This window comes from Gymnodraco acuticeps, unplaced genomic scaffold, assembly GCF_902827175.1.
Source record: "Gymnodraco acuticeps unplaced genomic scaffold, fGymAcu1.1, whole genome shotgun sequence".
In the NCBI taxonomy this organism is placed as follows: Eukaryota; Metazoa; Chordata; class Actinopteri; order Perciformes; family Bathydraconidae; genus Gymnodraco; species Gymnodraco acuticeps.
The window spans coordinates 13,175-40,638 of record NW_022991207.1 but is presented as its reverse complement, the minus strand read 5'-3'; the positions used below and the strand labels follow the sequence as shown (position 1 = coordinate 40,638).

At 43.9% G+C, this 27,464-nt stretch overlaps 1 protein-coding gene across 4 annotated transcripts in view; it reads left to right on the top strand.

Annotated features, from left to right (window-relative positions):
• Positions 1–27,464, top strand: part of abl2 (c-abl oncogene 2, non-receptor tyrosine kinase) — a 67,596-nt gene that overhangs the window by 34,349 nt on the left and 5,783 nt on the right. For 2 of the 4 annotated variants that reach the window (XM_034238598.1, XM_034238601.1), the window contains exons 2-10: positions 472–633; positions 8,957–9,252; positions 10,259–10,531; positions 11,333–11,417; positions 12,249–12,426; positions 15,387–15,571; positions 15,912–16,064; positions 17,709–17,798; positions 20,928–21,098. In XM_034238598.1, the coding sequence (XP_034094489.1) occupies positions 472–633; positions 8,957–9,252; positions 10,259–10,531; positions 11,333–11,417; positions 12,249–12,426; positions 15,387–15,571; positions 15,912–16,064; positions 17,709–17,798; positions 20,928–21,098 (1,593 nt within the window). Of the gene's footprint in view, positions 1–468; positions 634–8,956; positions 9,253–10,258; positions 10,532–11,332; positions 11,418–12,248; positions 12,427–15,386; positions 15,572–15,911; positions 16,065–17,708; positions 17,799–20,927; positions 21,099–27,464 lie in introns of all 4 variants that reach the window. The other 2 variants (XM_034238597.1, XM_034238599.1) reach the window with 1 other exon arrangement.

Below are 27,464 nucleotides of genomic sequence, written 5' to 3'. Positions count from 1 at the left end.
GAACAGTTTCATTATGTATTTGTTGTATTGGTGCAGCTTTTTGTGACCCTTTTCACGAACATGTAATTACACACTGTGTTATTCTTTCTTCCTCGATTTTTATACTTTTTTATCAACAGTTTCAGAAAAGCCTCTTTAGCCTTTTTAGAATCTTTGTAGATTTGTTCCACTCTTCAGCAGAGTGATCAATACTGAGGCGATCACTGGCTGCAGCTCCACGTGTTGGGACTCTTCACGCTCCACGTATTGCCCTGGGACGAGTTTCTGTTATTAAATGATGGAGAGAATCAATCATTCCCAAAGTCGTGAATATCTCCATCAAATCAGTCAGAGAAACCGCAACTTCATCATTAGAGTCACATGTGTTTTAACGGCTCTTCCTCTCCTTCCCTCCTCCTCCTCCTCCTCCTCCTCCTCCTCCTCCTCCTCCTCCTCCTCCTCCTCCTCCTCCTCCTCCTCTTCCTCCAGAAGCTCTCCACCGGCCCTTCGGCCTGGACTCTTCTCTCCTGACGGAGGCGGTGCGCTGGAGTTCCAAGGAGAACCTGTTGGGGGCGACGGAGAGCGACCCAAACCTCTTCGTGGCTCTCTATGACTTCGTGGCCAGCGGAGACAACACGCTCAGCATCACCAAAGGTAAACAACAACAACCAGGAGCTTGTTTGTTTGTCTGTCTGTAGGATTTACTAAAAACCAGTCGTCTGGTTTTCATGAGACTTAGTGGAAGGTTGTAGTACGGGCCAAAGGAGAACAACAACACTCAGCATCAGCAAAGGTAAAGGGAGAAGCCAACAACAACAACAACAACAACAACAACAACAACAACAACAACAAGGAGCTTCTGTTTGTCTGTCTGTCTGCAGGATTACCCAAAACCTCTGTGATTCCCACGAGACTTAGTGGAAGAGTGTAGTACGGGCCAAAGGAGAACTCTTACATTTCGGATGCAACATTATTTTTCCGTTTTGTAGTTCGTAAAGTCTGAAATGATCTAAAGATTTGACGCCGACTTGGTCAAACATTACCCAGAGACGCCCAGGCTTCTGTCTCCGACCACTTCTAGGTAGAAAACATGCTTTCCTTTCTTTTTCACGTCATATTTAAGTGAGAACCAAGACATTTCATCTCCCCACCTCGGACAAAATAGGACATTTTCGTTCACTTTTTTACATCTTATAGACAAAAACACTATTCTACTCTTTAGTAATACGGCCCAAAGAAAAACCCAAAGCTTTGCAGCGAATCAAAACCATGAACTAGCTTCGGAATAATCTTAAAAGTCAAATAATTGACGTAGAAAATATCGTAAATACCTCGTCAAGTCAGAAAATAACTCAACGGAAGTGTTGGTACCGGACTGTCCGAGTTAAGAGGTAAGATAAGATTTATTGATCCCAATTTGGGAAATAGTTTTTGTTGCAGCAGCATAAAAGACCATAAAACAAAACTACAAATAAACAAGAAAAGAAAATAGAAAATATATTATTTACAAATATATATATTCAAAGGGTTCAGGGTCATTTTGCAGAAGCATGAACGACAAAAGTACATTTTTAATGATAAGATTTGGGCCGCAAGATTTCGACTTATATAACGATACGATTCACCACATTAAAGGCAATTAAACACTTTAGTTATATACTATTGTTGACTCATGATTAATAACACGTTTAAAGAGGATTTGGACCAAACAAACAGCTTTTATTAAGTCTGTAGAATATTTAATATTAATATAGAAATTATGTTTTAGCATATTTTGCCTTTTAACAAATGTTCTGTCACTTCAATTCAAATATGGGACTTGCCAATAAAGCGAGAGTGAATACATGCAGCCCTTGTTATAATCGGCCATGCCTATTCTCTGCCAACACCTAAAGCCCTTGAGCACCCTCATTGGGAATTGGGATGATCCGAGCAGTCCCTGAATGCACCATTGGCTTTAGTCAAAAGTCAAAGTCAGCTTTATTGTCAAAAATGGTGTTATACATCCAGAAATATCGTTTCCCACAGTGTGACATGTGACATTAAACAAAACAAAAAGGGCCTAGATAGCCGGGGTATACAGTTTAAAATGTTAATATATTTAAAGTGTTCAAAGTACAGTTTCAGTGCAGTAGCAGCGGAGATGGGCAGAAAAGTGTCCTAGTTGCATCACCTGGACGTCGTTCGCCCACTGAGTCAAATCGTGGTTTCGTAGAGAAAGGTTTGTCCTGAAGAGCCGGGTCTCTGTTTCCATGCATCATCACTGGGGCGTGTGACGTTGCTCCGTGTCGGGGATCGTCCTCCACGCCTTCCTGTCCTCACGCTCTGTTGACATGTGTTGCGTCAGAACAGAGGGAGCATCGCCTCGTAGGAAGAAGCCTCGAGGCGGCGCTCGTTGATTGGCAGGTCGCAAAACCCAGAGGAAACAAGACAGTCGATGAGTTAGAGCGTCGTTAGGCTGGAGGAATGCAGCGTGTCGTCACAGCAGAGAAACCTGAGCTCCACCTGAAGCTGCCTGCGTCACACGGTTCAAGGCTTTCATTGGCATGTAGCTACGGTTTGGATATGACAATGAGGATCTGAGGTCACAGGCTCCTCCAACAGAGACACACAATAACACAGATACAATAGTGCAAGTAAATAAGAATAGAATGAGATGAGTGATTGATTACCATAGCACACACACACACACACACACACACACACACACACACACACTGAAACCCATGAGCACAGAGTACAGTTTAAAAAAGCAGAAATAAAATCTGAGCTGCCGGTAAATGCTCCGTTTTAGTTTATATCTGTGTTGGCAAAAGTTAAAATAATACCTGTGTCCGGCACAAATGCTGCTTTCATTTCGTGCAAATTGGGCCAAGTTCTTTTTATAAATCCTGCTGACAAACAAACCCTGCACAAAAAGACATGACCTCTCCGGTGGTTTGTAATAATGCTCTTTGTATGCGTGTAGTTCAGGGTTCTTACGTCATTAAAAACCTGGAAAAGTCATGGAAATTCAAAATGCTAATTCCAGGCCCTGGAAAACAATATTTTTCCCAAAGTTTTGGAAAAGTCATGGAAATGTAACTAAAGTTGCATCAAATATAATTTATATTGTATCTACTCGCCGAAATAGTAATGCTATATATACCAGAGTTCCCGTTAGAATATTTCTTCGCCGGTCAACATGTCCGTTAAAGTTTAAATCTTCCGGACAAAATGAGAAAGGTGCCGGTCAAAGGTCTTCTTTCTTATTTATTGTGCTTTAAAACAAATTGATATGATTCAATATTAAACTAATTATAGTAGATTTAGATTAACTACATTATTCAAAAGCGTACAGTAATTTACAATAACACAGGAATAATAAACGGAGCGCTCTCCCCCTCTCCTGACAGCCCGTCAGTATCATGCAGCTCGCGGATCAGTAAGTGACCTGACAGTAAAACTAAACATATCTATAACTAGTTACGGTAGTTTGAGAGGCCATTAAAATAGCTACGTGTGATATTCTAACCTGAAGTGTGTGTTGCTCCGCTCACCGCTGCATGTGATCATGCAGAGCTGCGTGTCGACTCGTCAGCAGCAGCTGATCTCTCTCTCCTGTCAGATTAGACTAAACTCGCGTTTATGTCCATATCGATCAGATCCAGCTAGTTCTAGCTAATGATATGACTACCTGCTTATTAAAAGACACCTACACAATAAGTGTCGCTATGCAACCGGGTGAGGCCGCAAAGTATAGCGCAGCATTATGCATTTGTTTACATGCCCACCGGAACCCCGAGACATTACCAACAGATCAACGCACAATCAACCCATACAGGACATCTCTTTCTCCACATTAAGTGTTAGACATTAGAATGGACTCTTCTTGTCTGTCACATAAATGGTGCAACTGATGGTATTGCGCTAAACGGAAATGATTTTGAACGGACACTTTGACCGGAGAGATTTAGATTTGCTGGTCTTCAGCATATTTTACCGGTCGTAGTCCGGTAATTACCGGCTAATGGGAACTCTGGTATATACGTATAGTGATGAAACGTAAAATGGCTTTTAACTGACGAGGTGTTTTGCTGGTGAGAGATTTTAGTAGAAGCGAGTAACGGCCCGTCCACACAGCGGCGTGCGTTGACGCTTGCCGGCGGGCGTGTCTGAAACTCGACCAACAACCAATCACATGAATCTCCCGCCCCTGACACACAAGCACGCGGTTTGATTGGCTAGAGCTTGTACTGGCATATGATTCGATTGGCTGACGCTTCTGCCGAGGCGTCAAAAGTTGAACATTGCTCAACTTTTGAAGCCAGCAACGCCAGCAACGCTCCACGTCGCTTCCCAAAATGCAGTTCGGCTAAAAGTGACGTCACCCCATTCAAAGTGAACGGGCAGAAGCGTTGGAAGCTTCAACGCACGCCGCTGTGTGGACGGGCCGTAAGCCTGTTGGTTTGTTTCAGATGCAGACCTTATTTTCCTGTTCCATGTTCGAATAAACCATTTTCAGTGGAACGCTGAGAAAGAGTTTTTTTGGTCATGGAGGTAAAGGTCCTGGAGAAGGCATTGATATATATAGGTTCACCTGCTGAATCAAACTCCACGACTATAACTGCAGCCCGTCGTCACATCAGAGATATCCGATACGATAAGAAGTACTTAATGTTTGTGTTGCAGCAGCATAACAGACATGGCATCGCAGAAATGAAAAAGACTAGAAATAAACAAGAAAGTAGAAAATATACATGTTGAATTGAGCTGTAAGCTGCTTTGGTGGGACAGGGGCTCAGGTGGTTCAACAGATCAATCAGTTCATTTATTTAGCCCAATGTCATACATTTCACATCGTACGTAAACCCCAAAGTGAAACTTAGATTTTACGAGGAAAACGTGTTTTTAAGTTGTGCTCCATCTTCTGCTGGAGCTTGAATTGGTTTTTATTCAACAGTCAAACATTTAACAATCATGTTAACACTATTATGTTGTTAGCAGCAGAACATAACGCATGGATATCATGAACTAAATCAAAATAGTGATTATAAAAATAATAACAATATCGACTTCAATATTTTGAGAATCAATGAAGTCATTTTTCTTGCAAAACTGATGCTTCTATCTATTTGTTTTTAACATATATTATTAAAGAGAACATCTCTGGGTTTAGGACTGACGGATAGATAACTCTACGTGCTTTAAATGACATATATGAGACATGTAATACATTGAATACTGTGGACAACAGTCTGGAGTAGGGCTGAACGATATATCGTGTCATGGCGATAACCGCGATATTCACATCGCAGGGACGTGCGATTTTATTCTTTTTTTTAGGACGTGCGATATTAAAGGTGGGGTAGGTACGTTTGAGAAACCGGCTCGAGATACACTTTTTGTTATATTCCATGGAATGCTCTGAACATCCCAAAAGCAATGAATATCTGAAGTGCCTCGACAAAAAATTCATCTGTGGAAGCCGTGATGCTGTAAAAAGTACATCCAATCCGTTTAGCCGGCCCTGTCTGTCAGCCTTCCATCTCGTGCCCTCATTGGGCGTGCCCTCATTGGGCGTGCCCTCATTGGGCGTGCCCTCATTGGGCGTGCCCTCATTGGGCGTGCCCTCATTGGGCGTGCCCTCATTGGGCGTGCCCTCATTGGGCGTGCCCTCATTGGGCGTGCCCTCATTGGGCGTGCATTGCAGCAGTACTTCAATGACTCGCCAGCAACAGGCGGCCACTCTCACCAGTCTGCTGACGTCATGTCGCGTTCATGTGTGTTGGAGGAGGTGCTCTGGAAGGAAGTCTGAAGGAAGGGGCGGATTCTTTTCGGCTGTGTACTTTCACATTTGAGTGCACTCGAGCCGGTTTCTGAAACGTACCTACCCCACCTTTAAGTAGGTCAATTAACTCAAACACGTCATGTTACAATTATTTTGCTGCTTGCTACAAAAGGAAAACTTGCTCCTCATGTCAGGAGTACTTGAGTGAGTGACATGCCGGCTCTGCATGCACAGCAAACCACCAATCACAATCACTGTTGATCAGATCACAGCAGGCCCCGCCCCGCTAGTTTGCAGACCATCAAAACACCGGTAAAAAATGAGCGAGGCAGAGGAGGACGATACCGGAGAGAAGGAAGATTTACTTCCAAAAAGAAAAGCAACATCTGGAATCTGGAACTATTTTGGATCCAAAAAGGTTCTTCTCTTCTTCATCACAGATGAACCCCCTTATTTCAGGGTTAGCAACCTGCATTATCATGACATGTTAGATCAGTGCTTCTCAAAGTGTGGTCCGTGAGCGCCCCCTAGTGGTCCGTGAGTATATTGGTAAAATTTCACATTTGAAATAAATAAATACATTTAAGCTTTCCGAACTCTCGCGGGAATATCTCCGCAATGGAGCGAGCTTAAGTTTCACTTTCGATTGCATGATATAGCCCAGCGCAACACCTTCATCACACATGTTGCCATTTTCAGGCGATTTGTAATCTGTTCTAGAAAAACGATGTGTTTTTTTATATTTGTGGAGTTAGGTGGAGTGTTTTTTTATTGGTTAAGTCCTTGGTATGAAAAAGTTTGAGAAACCCTGTGTTAGATCATGACTTAAAGTATGACGAGTCAACCAGTTAAGATCCAGACGTCCGTGACTAAAATCCTTCATCCGGTTAAATATAGCTAAAAAAAACGCAATATATATCGCAGGGGAAAAAAATATATCTCAATGTCAATTTCTTTCACTATCGTGCGGCCTTAGTCTGGAGCAATTTAGGGTGAAGTGTCTAACCCAAGGACACAGCGGCATGTTGTCTGCAGAGGGGATTGAACCAGTGCTCATCAGCGCAATAAACCACTGAGCCACACCCTCCTATATATATAAAGACATCACCTTGGACTTTTAAAAACTGGGAGTTTCATCTCAAAGCCACCTTTCTGTTCAAACTTCATCTAGTATTGAGGAAACGTGAGACTGATTCATGATGGCTTCGTAATGATTACTCTTCGTGATAAAAGGTGAAGTAGCTGCATCTGAAATGACCTCCTGGAGTCGTGTGAGTGTTACAACGTGTTGCTCTTAATCCTCTCACAGCATTTATTTGGTTACTCCACCTTCGAGTCCTCCTGAAGTGTACTCGTCTCGCTGGTATCTGAAGCAACACGCTCAGCACGGTGTTGATTCAGCCCGCCATGCACTCATCAGAGATCAAAGAGGACAAAGGCCTCGGATCATTTAGATGTCATGAGTCACTCGATGATACCTCGAACTCTTTGTGTTGTGCACCATGGAGACATCAGAGGAACTCTGTGAGCTGTTGGAGGTGAGCTGGGGCTAACAGCAGCTACACTTTACCAACACTTAGTTCAGCAAAGACTTCTCACACAACTGAAGCCGAGTGATTGATGTCTGCCACTGTATGCTCACTGCTGCCTCGGGAAGAGAGACACATGGTCATAGTGGCCAAACGGTGGTACTACAGCTGCATGTGACGCAAAAAGAATTGTTCCCATTGGCGGACATCGGGAACACTCATGTGTGCATGCTCCATGATGGGCTCAATGGGTGCGGAAGATTTCCTGAATATCCAGCGGACGTCCAGGGAAGATCTGGGAAAAGATCATGTAGGGGAGATCCAGGAAAGTTCTAGGAGAGATTGCAGATAGATCCAGGATAGACCCGGGAAGTATCGAGGAGAGATTGAAGATAGATCCAGGATAAATGCAGGAAGGTTTTGAGTATGTTTTTCTTCTTTGACGGGAGTCAGGCCATTTTAGCTTCCTGAGCAACTTTGATGGTCTCTAACTCTGAATCCAGTCCCAGAGTATTAGTTCTATCCATGACCTCCACTCCCTCTTCCTTTTCTGCTCAGACCTGCAGGACCAATCCTTGCTAAACGCAGTGTTGTGTTTTCTACCCCCCATTCAGTCTCTGCCTTCACACAGAGCCAACAGACTGAGTCTCTACACGTCTGAGTCTACCGAGCGCTCTGACGTGTGTGTGTGTGTGTGTGTGTGTGTGTGTGTGTGTGTGTGTGTGTGTGTGTGTGTGTGTGTGGTGTGTGTTGTGTGTGTGTGTGTGTGTGTGTGTGTGTGTGTGTGTGTGTGTGTGTGTGTGTGTGTGTGTGTGTGTGTGTGTGTGTGTGTGTGTGTGTGTGTGTGTGTGTGTGTGTGTGTGTGTGTTTGTGTGTGTTTGTGTGTGTGTGTACCTGTATGTGTGTGTGTGTACCTGTGTGTGTACCTGTGTGTGTGTACCTGTGTGTGTACCTGTGTGTGTACATGTATATACCTGTGTGTGTGTACATGTATATACCTGTGTGTGTGTGTGTACATGTATATACCTGTGTGTGTACATGTATATACCTGTGTGTGTGTGTGTGTGTACATGTATATACCTGTGTGTGTGTGTACATGTATATACCTGTGTGTGTGTGTGTGTGTGTGTGTACATGTATATACCTGTGTGTGTACATGTATATACCTGTGTGTGTACATGTATATACCTGTGTGTGTACATGTATATACCTGTGTGTGTACATGTATATACCTGTGTGTGTGTGTGTGTGTGTGTGTGTGTGTGTACATGTATATACCTGTGTGTGTACATGTATATACCCTGTGTGTGTGTGTGTGTACATGTATATACCTGTGTGTGTGTGTACATGTATATACCTGTGTGTGTGTGTACATGTATATACCTGTGTGTGTGTGTACATGTATATACCTGTGTGTGTGTACATGTATATACCTGTGTGTGTACATGTATATACCTGTGTGTACATGTATATACCTGTGTGTGTGTGTGTACATGTATATACCTGTGTGTGTGTGTACATGTATATACCTGTGTGTTTACTATGAAATGTCACTGTGTCTTCCGCATAAAGGAAACCCGTTCTGACCATACCTCAGTGCTCTTGATCTTGTTTCATTGGCCTTGTGTTGAATCGTGCTGTATTAACACATCACCCCCCCCCCCCCCCCCCCCTGCAGGTGAGAAGCTGCGGGTGCTGGGCTACAACCAGAATGGCGAGTGGAGTGAGGTGCGCTCTAAGAACGGTCAGGGCTGGGTCCCCTCTAACTACATCACGCCGGTGAACAGTCTGGAGAAGCACAGCTGGTACCACGGGCCGGTGTCCCGCAGCGCCGCAGAGTACCTGCTCTCCTCCCTGATCAACGGCTCCTTCCTGGTGAGGGAGAGCGAGAGCAGCCCGGGGCAGCTGTCCATCTCCCTGCGCTACGAGGGGAGGGTCTACCACTACCGCATCAACGCTGGGGCCGACGGGAAGGTAGGAGGAAGTCGATCATTTATGAATCACACACAGGGTTCACACGGAGCTGAGAAGCCTGGAAAAAGCACTTTTCTTGCGAATTTTGAGTTTAATTCAACTTTTGTTGTGCATTTGAATTTTGAGTTTAATTCCATTTCTCTCCGCTTTGAGGGAGAGTTTACTCTCCGCTTTGAGGGAGAGTTTACTCTCCGCTTTGAGGGAGAGTTTACTCTCCGCTTTGAGGGAGAGTTTACTCTCCGCTTTGAGGGAGAGTTTACTCTCCGCTTTGAGGGAGAGTTTACTCTCCGCTCTGAGGGAGAGTTTACTCTCCGCTCTGAGGGAGAGTTTACTCTCCGCTTTGAGGGAGGGTTTACTCTCCGCTTTGAGGGAGGGTTTACTCTCCGCTTTGAGGGAGAGTTTACTCTCCGCTTTGAGGGAGGGTTTACTCTCCGCTTTGAGGGAGAGTTTACTCTCCGCTTTGAGGGAGAGTTTACTGCACCAACAGCGGCTCCGATGGAAAGGTAGAGATAAGAGTAGATAATGAAAGGATGATTATGAACTGGGAAGGTTATTAATCACACTCGGTTGGAGTTAAAGACAGGGTTCATACGGTGGGGAGACACCTGGAAGATTCCTTCAAAGAAGTGTTGAAAAAAGGACAGTCAAAGAAATTGGTCTCTTATTTTTGATATTCAACGTATTTTAAAAATCTTTCACTTGTTTTGTTCAATCAGAAAAGGAAAAACAACCATTTTAGTATTTTTGTGAGTTTATCTGTTGTGAATTTGTGGAAGGGGTTTTAAATGCACAGATCCAACTGTTTCCCCATTTCCCTCCAATCCTTAATATCAGTTACCTTTTAGACTCACTTTATCATTTATATCGAAGACTTCACAGAATCAGAATTCATACTCGTGAAATCGTAGAATAATGAGCAAAAACCCTGTGAAAAACAACTTAAGTGTTGCTTTCTGTTGTTGTTGTTGTTGCGTTCATTTCTTAACTCTCCCCCCCCCCCCCCCAGGTATACGTGACCTCAGAGAGTCGTTTCTCCACGTTAGCGGAGCTGGTGCACCACCACTCCACGGTGGCCGACGGCCTGGTCACCACGCTGCACTACCCGGCTCCAAAATGCAACAAACCCACGGTGTACGGCGTGTCCCCCATCCACGACAAGTGGGAGATGGAGCGCACCGACATCACCATGAAGCACAAGCTGGGGGGGGGGCAGTACGGGGAGGTGTACGTGGGCGTGTGGAAGAAATACAACCTCACCGTGGCCGTGAAGACACTCAAGGTGAGAAGATGGAACAGAAACCAGAAACGTGTTTTTATTTGTACCAAATCAACAAAACCGTCAATTAAAAAGTATTAAAGTAGCAGCCAGTAGTAAATAGTAAAGAAGACGGAACAGAAATGTGTTTGTACCACAGGAGGGACATCTTAGACATGAATGGTATTAAATAAAGAGGCATTCAATAATAATAATGCATTTCTAGAAACTCAAAGACACTTTACAGAGTCATACAATCATACAACATTAATTACAGATGAAATGCAGATTTTGTGCATTCAAGGTAGCTTAGATAGGCAGCTGTACTTTAAGAATGAAGTGGATCAAGCAGCATGTAAACGAGGCATTGCACATGTATTAAACATTCAATTAACTGCATATAAAATGTACAAAATCAACAAAACCGTCAATTAAAAAGTACTAAAGTTTCAGCCAGTAGTAAATAGTCAAAGTAGTTATTTTACAAGTGTTGTTCTGTAGTAAGTGCTGCAAAAATAATAATTATGATAGTAATAAAGTATATTTACTCCAGTGCTATACTTATACGAGTACTTTAGTAAAATGAAGAAAGCACAATATTGACGTGCAACAGTCTCTTTACAGCTGCTTTTACTTCTGTTAACATCGAAATACTTCTTGCTTTTAGCATATTTAAATGTCACTGAGCTCTACCGTGGAAAGCTGCATTATAACGGTGGTTACAGACCGCCCCCTGCAGGCTGACGGCGGCATTACACTCTGTCCAACCCTCTGATATATTCCCTGTTTTTCTTTTTGCACTCATTTGAATTCTCTGATTGACAGGAGGACACCATGGAGGTGGAGGAGTTTCTGAAGGAAGCAGCCGTGATGAAGGAGGTCAAACACCCGAACCTGGTTCAGCTGCTCGGTCAGTATTTAACAAGAACTGCTTTGGCACACACTTCCACTCTCAGGCCTATTGTGTCTTAGCCTCTACCCAAACAGACCTTTTGTTAAGTCCTTCCAGAGAGGAGACTATCAAAAGCTCGTCTACATGTCAATACTGAAACAAAATGTGTGTTTGGGGACGTCAAAGATGTCCCGTTATTGTCTTCGTGAGGTCTTACATATTAGTTGTTGTGCAATGACGCACAGACAATACTAGTAGCAGGCTTTCTGCATGTCTACAGGTCTTAGCCCTTGTTTCATGTTAGGCTTGTTTATTAATATACCTGCATTGCTTCTGAATGCTATTGAAACCCTGTGCTGCTCAATCAAGTCATAGACATGTTTTTGTTCATAAGAAGCTAAGCTATCAGCATATGTAGGCTACAGGGATGTACACATAGTTATGAGACCATATGTACAACATACAATGCTTCATGGGATGCATAATAAGATCTACAATCTGTATCTGAACTCCCAGAACATCTACATTTACTTCCATCGTGGATACATGTTCATAAAATACATTGTTTGTTTATACGCTTCTTGAAAATGGTACAAACAGTCGGCAACATGTGAGATGGAGGTGTGGCGCTGGGCTACACCAGGCAGGTGAAGGTGAAATGTAAGCTCTCTCTGTTGTGGAGATAATCCCGCGAGAGTGGCAAAAAGTTAATGTAAAATCCCCTTATATTGAGACTCAGAGATGTCAGAGGTCATGGATAACTCCCACCACACACACCCCTCTGTTTGATACCTCTCCGTGTGGCCGTACGTGTTGTTTACCTGTGCATTGACCGTGTGTGTCTCTCAGGTGTGTGCACGCTGGAGCCGCCCTTCTACATCGTGACGGAGTACATGCCCCACGGGAACCTGCTGGACTACCTGAGGGACTGCGATAAGGAGGAGGTGAACGCCGTGGTGCTGCTGTACATGGCCACGCAGATCTCCTCCGCCATGGAGTACCTGGAGAAGAAGAACTTCATCCACAGGTGAGAGGAGGCAAGAGGGAGCCGTCAGACGTTTATTAGGAGTCACAGATAGTGCGTTTTAATAAAACTCCTCAAATGGCTCCAAAAACACCTGAAAGCTGCCTGAAAAGCATCACAGATAGGACACACCACGTGATAATGTACGTTTTTGGGTGAAAAATCAAGCAAACAATCTTAAATTAGGTTCTTCATGAATCATAAGATCCCCCTTCATAAATAAAGAGTAATAACTGTTATCTCTTGCATTAGAAGTCTTGTATTTCTAGGCTTTTCTACCATGATAGTGAGTTTTACATATTTATCAAACCCACGTAATTCACTATGGGAGCTAAAATGGAAATTCCCTACTCAAGAGGCGCTTTCACACCGCAGTACTTTTCCCACAAAGGTTCATGAGAACTTAGTTCATGAGAACTCTTTAGTTCTCATGAACTAAGTACAGATCGCGTTCACACCGGAATAAGTCCCTGGGGGAGGATTAGGCAAATGAAGCCGCTGACGTCACTTCTTCTTCTTCTGCTTTGGGCTTACTGGCAGGCCGCAAACCACTTCACGGTGTATACTGCCGCCCAAAGTCCCCGGCCGGAAGTCCCCGGAGTTGGGGACTGGCTTCAGTAGAAGCTGCTGGGAGTCCCAGCAGCTTCTACTGAACGCCGACACCTCCTCATCTCCACCGCTCCCATGTTTTATTTTGTGTTGCCATAAGTTAGTCTCTCTGCGTTTCTGCGCTGGGCTAATGCTAATGCTAATAATGCTAATGCGAGGATAATAAAATGGCAGCTTCACAAAACTTTTTTGGAGTTTTACGGGGCGTGGTTTGCAATCCTTCCAGCCAATCAGACACAGGAACCTTGTTCTCCCACGAAAGTACCTGCTCTCTAGCAGGGACGGAAAAGGGGGTGAAAGGTTCTCATGAACTAATTTGAGTTCCGGCTCTTTTTGGTGTGAACGCAACATTTCAGAACTATATCGGAACTAAAGTGGGAAAAGTACTGCGGTGTGAACGCGCCTCTTGTGTCTTAAGATAAGATAATAAGCACTTTATTGATCCCAAGTTGGGAAATGTTTGCGTTGCAGCAGCATAAAGAGACATGGCATTGTACATACACATTAAAATACTAGAAATAAACATTCCACAATGTAAACATCTCACTAGAAATAAAATAGCATTAAATAAAAGTAGAAAATAACACTTTTACATAAGGTCTTGATAACTCATTACTCTCGACTTTAGGCACTATTTGTCCCTTTCTCTAACAATATAGTTTCGCTTAACGGCTTTCAAAGTCCCTCAAATGAGGGTCTTATGGAGAAAATCGTAAATCAAATCAAATCAAGTTTTATTTATAGCACATTTATAAAGATTTCTGGTGGAGCCAAAGTGCTGAACATAAAATACAAATAGCCTACAGACACTTTACAGCAAATACAACAACACAGATTGTTCAGAATATCAGTATGAGAAAAACGACACCCTCTGTCCTTAGACCCTCTGTCCTTAGACCCTCTGTCCTTAGACCCTCTGTCCTTAGACCCTCTATCCTGAGACCCTCTGTCCTTAGACCCTCTGTCCTTAGACCCTCTGTCCTTAGACCCTCTGTCCTTAGACCCTCTGTCCTGAGACCCTCTATCCTGAGACCCTCTGTCCTTAGACCCTCTGTCCTTAGACCCTCTGTCCTTAGACCCTCTGTCCTTAGACCCTCTGTCCTTAGACCCTCTGTCCTCAGACCCTCTGTCCTCAGACCCTCTGTCCTTAGACCCTCTGTCCTTAGACCCTCTGTCCTTAGACCCTCTGTCCTTAGACCCTCTGTCCTCAGACCCTCTATCCTTAGACCCTCTGTCCTTAGACCCTCTGTCCTTAGACCCTCTGTCCTTAGACCCTCTATCCTTAGACCCTCTGTCCTTAGACCCTCTGTCATCACACCCTCTGTCCTTAGACCCTCTGTCCTTAGGACCCTCTGTCCTAGACCCTCTGTCCTTAGACCCCTCTGTCCTCAGACCCTCTGTCCTTAGACCCTCTGTCCTTAGACCCTCTGTCCTTAGACCCTCTGTCCTCAGACCCTCTGTCCTTAGACCCTCTGTCCTCAGACCCTCTGTCCTTAGACCCTCTGTCCTTAGACCCTCACATCGTACAAGGAAAAACTTCCAGAGAAAACCCACAGTTTAAAAGGAACATGGGAGAAACCTCAGGGAGAGCAACAGAGGAGGGATCCCTCTCCCAGGACGGACAGACGTGCAATAGATGCCGTGTGTAAATCCAAGAGATAATACATTTTACAGCATATAGACCGAATGTTAGGAAATGCATGAGTCTGTAATAAGAAGATGAATCCACGAGGATGTCAACTACAATCCTGAGGAAGCCATCAGGGAAGCAGCATGACGAGACCCAAGGCAGGGCCGCAGAGACAGGTTCAGCCACGACCCGAAGTCCACGACTTCATCCAGAACTCAGGATAGAGGATCCAAGACACAGGACTACAGCAAGAGGATACATATTTAGTATCCCAATCCATCATTAATTCCTCCCATCTCTAACTGTATCTGTCATTCTGTGAGTGTGTATTAGTGCCTCTCATGTTGGTCCATATTGTTGGGGAAATATCTTCCTATAGGCCCCTAACTTTGACCCAGTGTGTCAGTCTGTGCTGCCCTCACTGAGCACAGGCCTCAACCTCGGGCTGCTGTGCTCTGTCTCCCTGTTCCTGCCTGTTGGCGTCTAGCTGGTTATAGTGCTTTATCTTGTTATGCAGCATTAAGCATCCTCTCAGAACCAGTACACGGGTCTGAGGTAGAGCTCTTCAGAACATGTCTTGTGAATTATCCGGCCCAAGCTCCAAATAAACCGTCAGCGTTTGCCATCAAAGTTCCTGCTCTCCTCGTGTCTCTCTGAGTCCTGACTCCATTCCTTCAGAAGTTTCCATCACACATTTAAATAACCGTATTTCTCTCGCTCTCAGGGACCTGGCGGCGAGGAACTGTCTGGTGGGGGAGAACCACGTGGTGAAGGTGGCAGACTTTGGCCTCAGCCGGCTGATGACCGGAGACACATACACCGCTCACGCTGGAGCCAAGTTCCCCATCAAGTGGACCGCCCCCGAGAGCCTAGCCTACAACACCTTCTCCATCAAGTCTGACGTCTGGGGTGAGACACACAGAGAGACACACACACACACACACACACACACACACACACACACACACACACACACACACTAAGAGACACACACACACACACACACACACACACACACAGAGAGACACACACACCCACACACACACACACACACACACACACACACAGAGAGACACACACACACACACACACACACACACACACACACACACACACAGAGACACACACACACAGAGAGACACACACACACACACACACACACACACACACCACACACACACACACACACACAGTGTTCCTCTGCTGTAGCTTATATATATTTTTCTAATGTCTGATCTTCCTCCTCCAGCGTTCGGGGTGCTCCTCTGGGAGATAGCGACCTACGGCATGTCTCCCTACCCGGGCATCGACCTCTCCCAGGTGTACGACCTCCTGGAGAAGGGTTACCGCATGGAGCAGCCGGAGGGGTGTCCGCCCAAAGTCTACGAGCTCATGAGAGCATGTGAGTACATTCAGCACAGAGTAATCAGGATACTTCACTCTGATCTAACACATGTGATGCTAAGATAGAGAGATGGATAGATGGAGAGATAGATGGAGAGATAGATAGATGGAGAGATAGATAGATGGAGAGATAGAGAGATGGAGAGATAGATAGATGGAGAGATAGATAGATGGAGAGATAGATAGATGGAGAGATAGAGAGATGGAGAGATAGATAGATGGAGAGATAGATGGAGAGATAGATAGATGGAGAGATAGATAGATGGAGAGATAGATAGATGGAGAGATAGAGAGATGGAGAGATAGATGGATGGATAGATAGATGGATAGATATATTCTTTTATCAGGAGTAGGGATGGGTATCGTTAAGGTTTTAACGGTACTACTACTTTTATCGATACCGCTTATCAGTCCGGTATTTTAACGGATACTGTTATCGGTTCCTTTGGAGAAAGAAATAAGATGAACTAACTAAACAAATTGTGAACAAAACTAACATTGCTTTTTATTTAAATTAAATGCATAATATTTCACATCAAAAGAAACAACAATGTTTCAACAAATCGTATTAAATAATCAGAATAGCTGAAACTTTAACTAAATAAATAACTCAGTTTCCTCTAATCATTAATGTTTGTATCATGGAGTTAACTCCGTGTGTTGCTGCTAGCATACAGAACACCTGACGTGGAAACGTTACTCGTGGACGGAGCTACAGAGCTGCTAGAAAGACAGTGGAACCCGGTAGCAATTCCTCCGTCTGGATGTGGAGCACCCTTGATAAATGTTTAGACACAATCGCTCAGTGTTCCCGCCCTGTAGTGCTGACTCTGTAGTTGTAGTTGTAGTGCAACGAGCATCGAGACGGGTAGTGTACCCTGTGGTGTGTGTGTGTGGGGTGCGTGTGCTCCGCCATCGTCGTGTGTGTGTGTGTGTGTGTGTGTGTTGTGTGTGTGTGTGTGTGTGTGTGTGTGTGTGCTGAGTGTGTGTGGGTGTGGATGTGTGGTTGTGTGTGTTGATGTGTGTGGGTGTGTGTGTGTGTGGTGTGTGTGTAGTGTAGTGTGTGTGTGTGTGTGTGTGTGTGTGTGTGTGTGTGTGTGTGTGTGTGTGTGTGTGTGTGTGTGTGTGTGTGTGTGTGTGTGTGTGTGTGTGTGTGTGTGTGTGTGTGTGTGTAAGTGTGTGTGTAAAAATATGGCCCCGCCCCCTCGCACACAGGCGGGGGAGAGAGAGATCTCTCGTCTGGTTTGAAAATACCAAAAAGACGCATTTTGCAGTCTTTCTGCGTATTAGAAACGGAGTTGGCGAAACTAAAACTGCAATATAATGTTTGTGTAGGAATAATACATATATTTGTTAAATGTCTCCAGTACCGATAAAAAGACCGTTAACGTCGGAGCTTAACGGTACCACGGTCTTTAATAATTCAGCCCCGGGGCTCGGTACCCGTCCCTAATGAGGAAGGAAAACTCAAACTATGGAGCCGGTTACTTAGTTTTGAAGTTATCCTCCGACCCCTCTCGCCTGAATCTCTTTCTTCACACCGTTAAAACTCTCCATCGTGTTTTTAGAAAGAGTCAAAGAAGACTAACATACTGTGGTCTGACTTTCTTGTGTTAACGTGTCTTCCTCTCGCCTCCCTCAGGCTGGCAGTGGAGTCCGTTGGACCGTCCCTCGTTTGCAGAGATCCATCAGGCCTTTGAGACCATGTTCCACGACTCCAGCATCTCCGAAGGTACGGGACGTTTAGATCAGGAAGCTCATAAACCCACCGGTTTCAGCTCGTTCTGATTTAGAAGGCTGACTCTAACTTCCTCTTCAGCGTCTTTGAGAGACAGACAGAAAACAGTGTGTCCTTAGACCCTCACGTGGAAAACTCATTAACCCCGCTAGCTGAAAGCAACCTCACAGTTAACGAGGAGAACTCATTAACCCCGCTAGCTGAAAGCAACCTCACAGTTAACGAGGAGAACTCATTAACCCCGCTAGCTGAAAGCAACCTCACAGTTAACGAGGAGAACTCATTAACCCCGCTAGCTGAAAGCAACCTCACAGTTAACGAGGAGAACTCATTAACCCCGCTAGCTGAAAGCAACCTCACAGTTAACGAGGAGAACTCATTAACCCCGCTAGCTGAAAGCAACCTCACAGTTAACGAGGAGAACTCATTAACCCCGCTAGCTGAAAGCAACCTCACAGTTAACGAGGAGAACTCATTAACCCCGCTAGCTGAAAGGAACCTCACAGTTAACGAGGAGAACTCATTAACCCCGCTAGCTGAAAGCAACCTCACAGTTAACGAGGAGAACTCATTAACCCCGCTAGCTGAAAGCAACCTCACAGTTAACGAGAACTCATTAACCCCGCTAGCTGAAAGCAACCTCACAGTTAACGAGGAGAACTCATTAACCCCGCTAGCTGAAAGCAACCTCACAGTTAACGAGGAGAACTCATTAACCCCGCTAGCTGAAAGCAACCTCACAGTTAACGAGGAGAACTCATTAACCCCGCTAGCTGAAAGCAACCTCACAGTTAACGAGGAGAACTCATTAACCCCGCTAGCTGAAAGCAACCTCACAGTTAACGAGGAGAACTCATTAACCCCGCTAGCTGAAAGCAACCTCACAGTTAACGAGGAGAACTCATTAACCCCGCTAGCTGAAAGCAACCTCACAGTTAACGAGGAGAACTCATTAACCCCGCTAGCTGAAAGGAACCTCACAGTTAACGAGGAGAACTCATTAACCCCGCTAGCTGAAAGCAACCTAACAGTTAACGAGGAGAACTCATTAACCCCCGCTAGCTGAAAGCAACCTCACAGTTAACGAGAACTCATTAACCCCGCTAGCTGAAAGCAACCTCACAGTTAACGAGGAGAACTCATTAACCCCGCTAGCTGAAAGCAACCTCACAGTTAACGAGGAGAACTAATTAACCCCGCTAGCTGAAAGCAACCTCACAGTTAACGAGGAGAACTCATTAACCCCGCTAGCTGAAAGCAACCTCACAGTTAACGAGGAGAACTCATTAACCCCGCTAGCTGAAAGGAATGTTAGAAACCTCGAGGAGAACATTATTAACCTCCAGGATGTTTATAATCTTCAAGTTGCTGCCAAAAAATAATGAAGTGGGCATCTTGCAGGACAGATCTCTCCTCCTGAGTGCTTCCTGTCTCCTCTCCTCCTAACTGAGTGTTTCCTCTCTCCTCTCCGAGTGTTTCCTCTCTCCTCTCCTCCTAACTGAGTGTTTCCTCTCTCCTCTCCTCCTAACTGAGTGTTTCCTGTCTCCTCTCCTCCTAACTGAGTGTTTCCTCTCTCCTCTCCTCCTAACTGAGTGTTTCCTGTCTCCTCTCCTCCTAACTGAGTGTTTCCTGTCTCCTCTCCTCCTAACTGAGTGTTTCCTGTCTCCTCTCCTCCTAACTGAGTGTGTTTCCTCTCTCCTCTCCTCCTAACTGAGTGTTTCCTCTCTCCTCTCCTCCTAACTGAGTGTTTCCTCTCTCCTCTTCTCCTAACTGAGTGTGTTTCCTCATCTCCTCCCCTCCTAACTGAGTGTTTCCTGTCTCCTCTCCTCCTAACTGAGTGTGTTTCCTGTCTCCTCTCCTCCTAACTGAGTGTGCTTCCTCTCTCCTCTCCTCCTAACTGAGTGTTTCCTCTCTCCTCTCCTCCTAACTAAGTGTGTTTCCTCTCTCCTCTCCTCCTAACTGAGTGTGTTTCCTCTCTCCTCTTCTCCTAACTGAGTGTGTTTCCTCTCTCCTCTTCTCCTAACTGAGTGTGTTTCCTCTCTCCTCTCCTCCTAACTGAGTGTGTTTCCTCTCTCCTCTTCTCCTAACGGAGTGTGTTTCCTGTTTCCTGTCTCCTCTCCTCCTAACTGAGTGTTTTTCCTGTCTCCTCTCCTCCTAACTGAGTGTGTTTCCTCTCTCCTCTTCTCCTAACGGAGTGTGTTTCCTGTTTCCTCTCTCCTCTCCTCCTAACTGAGTGTTTTTCCTGTCTCCTCTCCTCCTAACTGAGTGTTTCCTCTCTCCTCTTCTCCTAACTGAGTGTGTTTCCTCATCTCCTCCCCTCCTAACTGAGTGTTTCCTGTCTCCTCTCCTCCTAACTGAGTGTGTTTCCTGTCTCCTCTCCTCCTAACTGAGTGTGCTTCCTCTCTCCTCTCCTCCTAACTGAGTGTTTCCTCTCTCCTCTCCTCCTAACTAAGTGTGTTTCCTCTCTCCTCTCCTCCTAACTGAGTGTGTTTCCTCTCTCCTCTTCTCCTAACTGAGTGTGTTTCCTCTCTCCTCTTCTCCTAACTGAATGTGCTTCCTCTCTCCTCTTCTCCTAACTGAGTGCTTCCTCTCTCCTCTCCTCCTAACTGAGTGTGCTTCCTGTCTCCTCTCCTCCTAACTGAGTGTGCTTCCTGTCTCCTCTCCTCCTAACTGAGTGCTTCCTCTCTCCTCTCCTCCTAACTGAATGTGCTTCCTCTCTCCTCGTCTCCTAACTGAGTGCTTCCTCTCTCCTCTCCTCCTAACTGAGTGTGCTTCCTGTCTCCTCTCCTCCTAACTGAGTATTTCCTCTCTCCTCTCCTCCTAACTGAGTGCTTCCTCTCTCCTCTCCTCCTAACTGAGTGTGCTTCCTGTCTCCTCTCCTCCTAACTGAGTGTGCTTCCTGTCTCCTCTCCTCCTAACTGAGTGTTTCCTCTCTCCTCTCCTCCTAACTGAGTGCTTCCTCTCTCCTCTCCTCCTAACTGAGTGTTTCCTCTCTCCTCTCCTCCTAACTGAGTGTGTTTCCTCTCTCCTCTCCTCCTAACTGAGTGTTTCCTCTCTCCTCTCCTCCTAACTGAGTGTTTCCTCTCTCCTCTCCTCCTAACTGAGTGTTTCCTCTCTCCTCAGAGGTGGCAGAGGAGTTGTGTAAAACCTCCTCTTCTCTCGGGGCTCCTCTCCTTCCCTTCGACACGCCGCTGCTGCCTTCAAAGTCTCGCACGCTGCTGCACAAACACACGGAGAACAAGGAGAACATCGAGGGAGGACTGGAGGGCCGCGTGGACCCCGGCAGCCACTCAGGTACAGCCCCACCCCGCCGCCACGCTCCACTTTATGATTGTGCAGGTGTTGATCAGAGCGAAGGAGACGTTCAGAGCACGCTGCAGCGGAGGAGAGCCCGGCGGCTGAAGAGGAGGGCCGTCATCTTCCTCAACAACTGAGAGAACACACATCTGTCCTGCAGCTAGACATGTTCTCCACTACAGCTGTGTGTTCTACACTACATCTGTGTGTTCTACACTACATCGTAGAACAACAGCTGTGTGTTCTACACTACATCATAGAACAACAGCTGTGTGTTCTACACTACAGCTGTGTGTTCTCCACTACATTGTAGAATAGCAGCTGTGTGTTCTACACTACATCGTAGAACACGGACCCCCAAATATCAGAAACAAAAGGCCTGCTCACCACTCCAACAGTTTATAACACATTACAGCCTAATAATGACAGCTTGACTTCTCTGCATCGCCTCGTTCACGCATTAAATCAACAATACAACTACAGATTATACAAGCATTTCCTTCATATGAGATTTCAAATGCTCTCAGGTTTTACACCTCATATGAAATGTAGACTATTACGGAGTTTATGTCCGAGCCAACCGATCGTTTTACTGAGAGAAATGCAAAATGCATGAAGTACGACACAAACCTCCTCTGTCTCCGTCTCATCCTATACTAGTCATTTTTAAACAATTTGAGAAACACTTTGAATTTATTATTTATTTATTTCAAATAGGAAATGTTACCAATAAACTCACTTTGAGAAACACTGACGTAGAATAACAGCTGTGTGGGCGCAGCCATTAATCTCCAAAAAGAGGCTTAGGAGAACAGCTGTTTCTGAATCATGCTAATTATTTAGCATGATGCTAACGTCGATGTTATCTCACACACATTAAAATATGGTAAAAATGAAAGGAAAAATAACCATTAATAATAAAAGAAATAATTATTATTATTATGTAAAAAAAATATATATAATCATGATACTAAGTTAGTAAATATAATATATGTTTGAATTAAGAAGTACTCAGATATTTACTTAAGTTAAAGTAGCTTTATGCTCGTGTACATGTCAACTTAAACACATTAAAATATGGTAAAAATGTAAGTAAATATAACCATCAACCATATGAAATATATGTATTATTATGTAAATAATTATAATAAATAAATCCATAATAATAAATAATACTTTTTATTATAGGGCATTTTTACAGATTTTAAATTAATTGTAAAAATGTACATAAAAAATTACCCTTAAAGGTGCGGTAGGTAATTCACTTCACAAACACTTGTTATATTCCATGGAATGCTCTTAACATCCCGATAGCAATGAATATATTAAATGCTTTGACAATAAATACAAAAAAGTCATCAGTGGAAGCCGTGGCGCTGTAAAAAGCTCGACCAATCATCTGAGCCGGCTAAAGTAACTGGATGGCCTACCTGCCTGTCAGCCTTCCATCTGGGCACAAACTGATCTCGTGCCCTCATTGGTCATGTGCGCGTTCGTGTGTGTTGGAGGAGGGGCTCTGTGAGGAAGTGGCAGATTTGTTCCGGTTGTGTATTTTCAAATTCTAGCCACCGAGCCGGTTTCTCCAAAATTACATACCCCACCTTTAATTGTAAAAATGTACATAAGAAATTACAGTTAAAATATGAAACATTCATTCATTTCAACAGATTATCTCAACGTGTCGTAGCTCCACTACAATGACCAAAGACAGCATTTGTTTTACTGCAAGACTTTGCACTTTAGGTCCTTTTATAACAAACCTGTCACACTTAATTATAGCTTCTCCAGAATATGAGTGATCTGCATGTTGCCTGTGTGTTACATTGAAACGTGTTATCTGTGTTGTCAAAACGTGGTCACTAACGCTGTATTACAATTTGCTACCCCTTTAATTAAATTCCCAAACCATTGTCTGTCTTGTCTCGTTTTAAATTATTGCTTATTTTATATTGTAAATAAAATGTTGTGTGTGTGTACATGTGTGTGTAGAGGACGCTCTGACCTTTGTGTGTTTTTTACCTCCTTCTTTCTCATGCTTTAGTCCATGAATATAAGTGTTCATTTATAGAGGTGAACAGAAGCATCATTGTGTCATAAATCCAATCCAAAGTGCATGCAATCACAACGTCACCAAGCACAAGGAAAGCTCATACCTCGTCACCAAGTGTGTGTTTCATATTCACAAAATCACAAAAGCTGATACTTACATTTTTACATTTAATGTCTGACTAATATTTATTTCTTTCTATGCATTTATTTTCACATGCAAACATTGAAGAGAGAACTATATCAAGTAAGGAATACACCCGGACCGATGGTGCCATTACTCCCATAGCATTTACATTCAATATGAATGATGTCTTAGTTTTAAGTCATGGCCTGGTTAGAGAAGAGATGCACAAATATCAGTCTTAGTGAAGTTTGTTCCAAGACGTGTTCCCTATTTCCCATGGTGCAAAAGAAAAGTGCATATAAACGTCTTTAAAGAGTCCTCTCCTGCTGATGTTCAGGTGTATATCAGTATGTAGTGTCTCTACTTTAAAGAGTCCTCTCCTGCTGATGTTCAGGTGTATATCAGTATGTAGTGTCTCTACTTTAAAGAGTCCTCTCCTGCTGAGGTTCAGGTGTATATCAGTATGTAGTGTCTCTACTTTAAAGAGTCCTCTCCTGCTGATGTTCGGTTGACCAATCACAATAGAGCCGGCCAGCTAACCAATCAGAGCAGACTGGGCTCTGGTTTCAGACAGAGGGTGAAAAGAGGTGCTGCAGCACAGGCAGTATGAGAACAATAAAGCTTGGAGACATGTCACAGTAGAGACACTACATACTGATATACACCTGAACATCAGCAGGAGAGGACTCTTTAAAGTAGAGACACTACATACTGATATACACCTGAACATTAGCAGGAGAGGACTCTTTAAAGTAGAGACACTACATACTGATATACACCTGAACATCAGTAGGAGAGGACTCTTTAAAGTAGAGACACTACATTCTGATATACACCTGAACATCAGCAGGAGAGGACTCTTTAAAGTAGATACACTACATACTGATATACACCTGAACATCAGCAGGAGAGGACTCTTTAAAGTAGAGACACTACATACTGATATACACCTGAACATCAGCAGGAGAGGACTCTTTAAAGTAGAGACTCTACATACTGATATACACCTGAACATCAGTAGGAGAGGACTCTTTAAAGTAGAGACACTACATTCTGATATACACCTGAACATCAGCAGGAGAGGACTCTTTAAAGTAGAGACACTACATACTGATATACACCTGAACATCAGCAGGAGAGGACTCTTTAAAGTAGAGACACTACACACTGATGTACACCTGAACATCAGCAGGAGAGGACTCTTTAAAGTAGAGACTCTACATACTGATATACACCTGAACATCAGCAGGAGAGGACTCTTTAAAGTAGAGACTCTACATACTGATATACACCTGAACATCAGCAGGAGAGGACTCTTTAAAGTAGAGACACTACATTCTGATATACACCTGAACATCAGCAGGAGAGGACTCTTTAAAGTAGAGACTCTACATACAGATATACACCTGAACATCAGCAGGAGAGGACTCTTTAAAGTAGAGACACTACATACTGATATACACCTGAACATCAGCGGGAGAGGACTCTTTAAAGTAGAGACTCTACATACTGATATACACCTGAACATCAGCAGGAGAGGACTCTTTAAAGTAGAGACTCTACATACTGATATACACCTGAACATCAGCAGGAGAGGACTCTTTAAAGTAGAGACACTACATACTGATATACACCTGAACATCAGCGGGAGAGGACTCTTTAAAGTAGAGACTCTACATACTGATATACACCTGAACATCAGCAGGAGAGGACTCTTTAAAGTAGAGACACTACATACTGATATACACCTGAACATCAGCAGGAGAGGACTCTTTAAAGTAGAGACACTACATACTGATATACACCTGAACATCAGCAGGAGAGGACTCTTTAAAGTAGAGACACTACATACTGATATACACCTGAACATCAGCAGGAGAGGACTCTTTAAAGTAGAGACACTACATACTGATATACACCTGAACATCAGTAGGAGAGGACTCTTTAAAGTAGAGACACTACATTCTGATATACACCTGAACATCAGCAGGAGAGGACTTTTTAAAGTAGAGACACTACATACTGATATACACCTGAACATCAGCAGGAGAGGACTCTTTAAAGTAGAGACACTACATACTGATATACACCTGAACATCAGCAGGAGAGGACTCTTTAAAGTAGAGACTCTACATACTGATATACACCTGAACATCAGTAGGAGAGGACTCTTTAAAGTAGAGACACTACATTCTGATATACACCTGAACATCAGCAGGAGAGGACTCTTTAAAGTAGAGACTCTACATACTGATATACACCTGAACATCAGCAGGAGAGGACTCTTTAAAGTAGAGACACTACATACTGATATACACCTGAACATCAGCAGGAGAGGACTCTTTAAAGTAGAGACACTACATACTGATATACACCTGAACATCAGCAGGAAGGACTCTTAAAGTAGAGACACTACATACTGATATACACCTGAACATCAGTAGGAGAGGACTCTTTAAAGTAGAGACACTACATTCTGATATACACCTGAACATCAGCAGGAGAGGACTCTTTAAAGTAGAGACACTACATACTGATATACACCTGAACATCAGCAGGAGAGGACTCTTTAAAGTAGAGACTCTACATACTGATATACACCTGAACATCAGCAGGAGAGGACTCTTTAAAGTAGAGACACTACATACTGATATACACCTGAACATCAGCGGGAGAGGGACTCTTTAAAGTAGAGACACTACATACTGATATACACCTGAACATCAGTAGGAGAGGACTCTTTAAAGTAGAGACACTACATTCTGATATACACCTGAACATCAGCAGGAGAGGACTCTTTAAAGTAGAGACACTACATACTGATATACACCTGAACATCAGCAGGAGAGGACTCTTTAAAGTAGAGACTCTACATACTGATATACACCTGAACATCAGCAGGAGAGGACTCTTTAAAGTAGAGACACTACATACTGATATACACCTGAACATCAGCAGGAGAGGACTCTTTAAAGTAGAGACACTACATACTGATATACACCTGAACATCAGTAGGAGAGGACTCTTAAAGTAGAGACACTACATTCTGATATACACCTGAACATCAGCAGGAGAGGACTCTTTAAAGTAGAGACACTACATACTGATATACACCTGAACATCAGCAGGAGAGGACTCTTTAAAGTAGAGACACTACATACTGATATACACCTGAACATCAGCAGGAGAGGACTCTTTAAAGTAGAGACTCTACATACTGATATACACCTGAACATCAGTAGGAGAGGACTCTTTAAAGTAGAGACACTACATTCTGATATACACCTGAACATCAGCAGGAGAGGACTCTTTAAAGTAGAGACACTACATACTGATATACACCTGAACATCAGCAGGAGAGGACTCTTTAAAGTAGAGACACTACACACTGATGTACACCTGAACATCAGCAGGAGAGGACTCTTTAAAGTAGAGACTCTACATACTGATATACACCTGAACATCAGCAGGAGAGGACTCTTTAAAGTAGAGACTCTACATACTGATATACACCTGAACATCAGCAGGAGAGGACTCTTTAAAGTAGAGACACTACATTCTGATATACACCTGAACATCAGCAGGAGAGGACTCTTTAAAGTAGAGGACTCTACATACAGATATACACCTGAACATCAGCAGGAGAGGACTCTTAAAGTAGAGACACTACATACTGATATACACCTGAACATCAGCAGGAGAGGACTCTTTAAAGTAGAGACTCTACATACTGATATACACCTGAACATCAGCGGGAGAGGACTCTTTAAAGTAGAGACTCTACATACTGATATACACCTGAACATCAGCAGGAGAGGACTCTTTAAAGTAGAGACACTACATACTGATATACACCTGAACATCAGCGGGAGAGGACTCTTTAAAGTAGAGACTCTACATACTGATATACACCTGACATCAGCAGGAGAGGACTCTTTAAAGTAGAGACTCTACATACTGATATACACCTGAACATCAGCAGGAGAGGACTCTTTAAAGTAGAGACACTACATACTGATATACACCTGAACATCAGCGGGAGAGGACTCTTTAAAGTAGAGACTCTACATACTGATATACACCTGAACATCAGCAGGAGAGGACTCTTTAAAGTAGAGACACTACATACTGATATACACCTGAACATCAGCAGGAGAGGACTCTTTAAAGTAGAGACACTACATACTGAT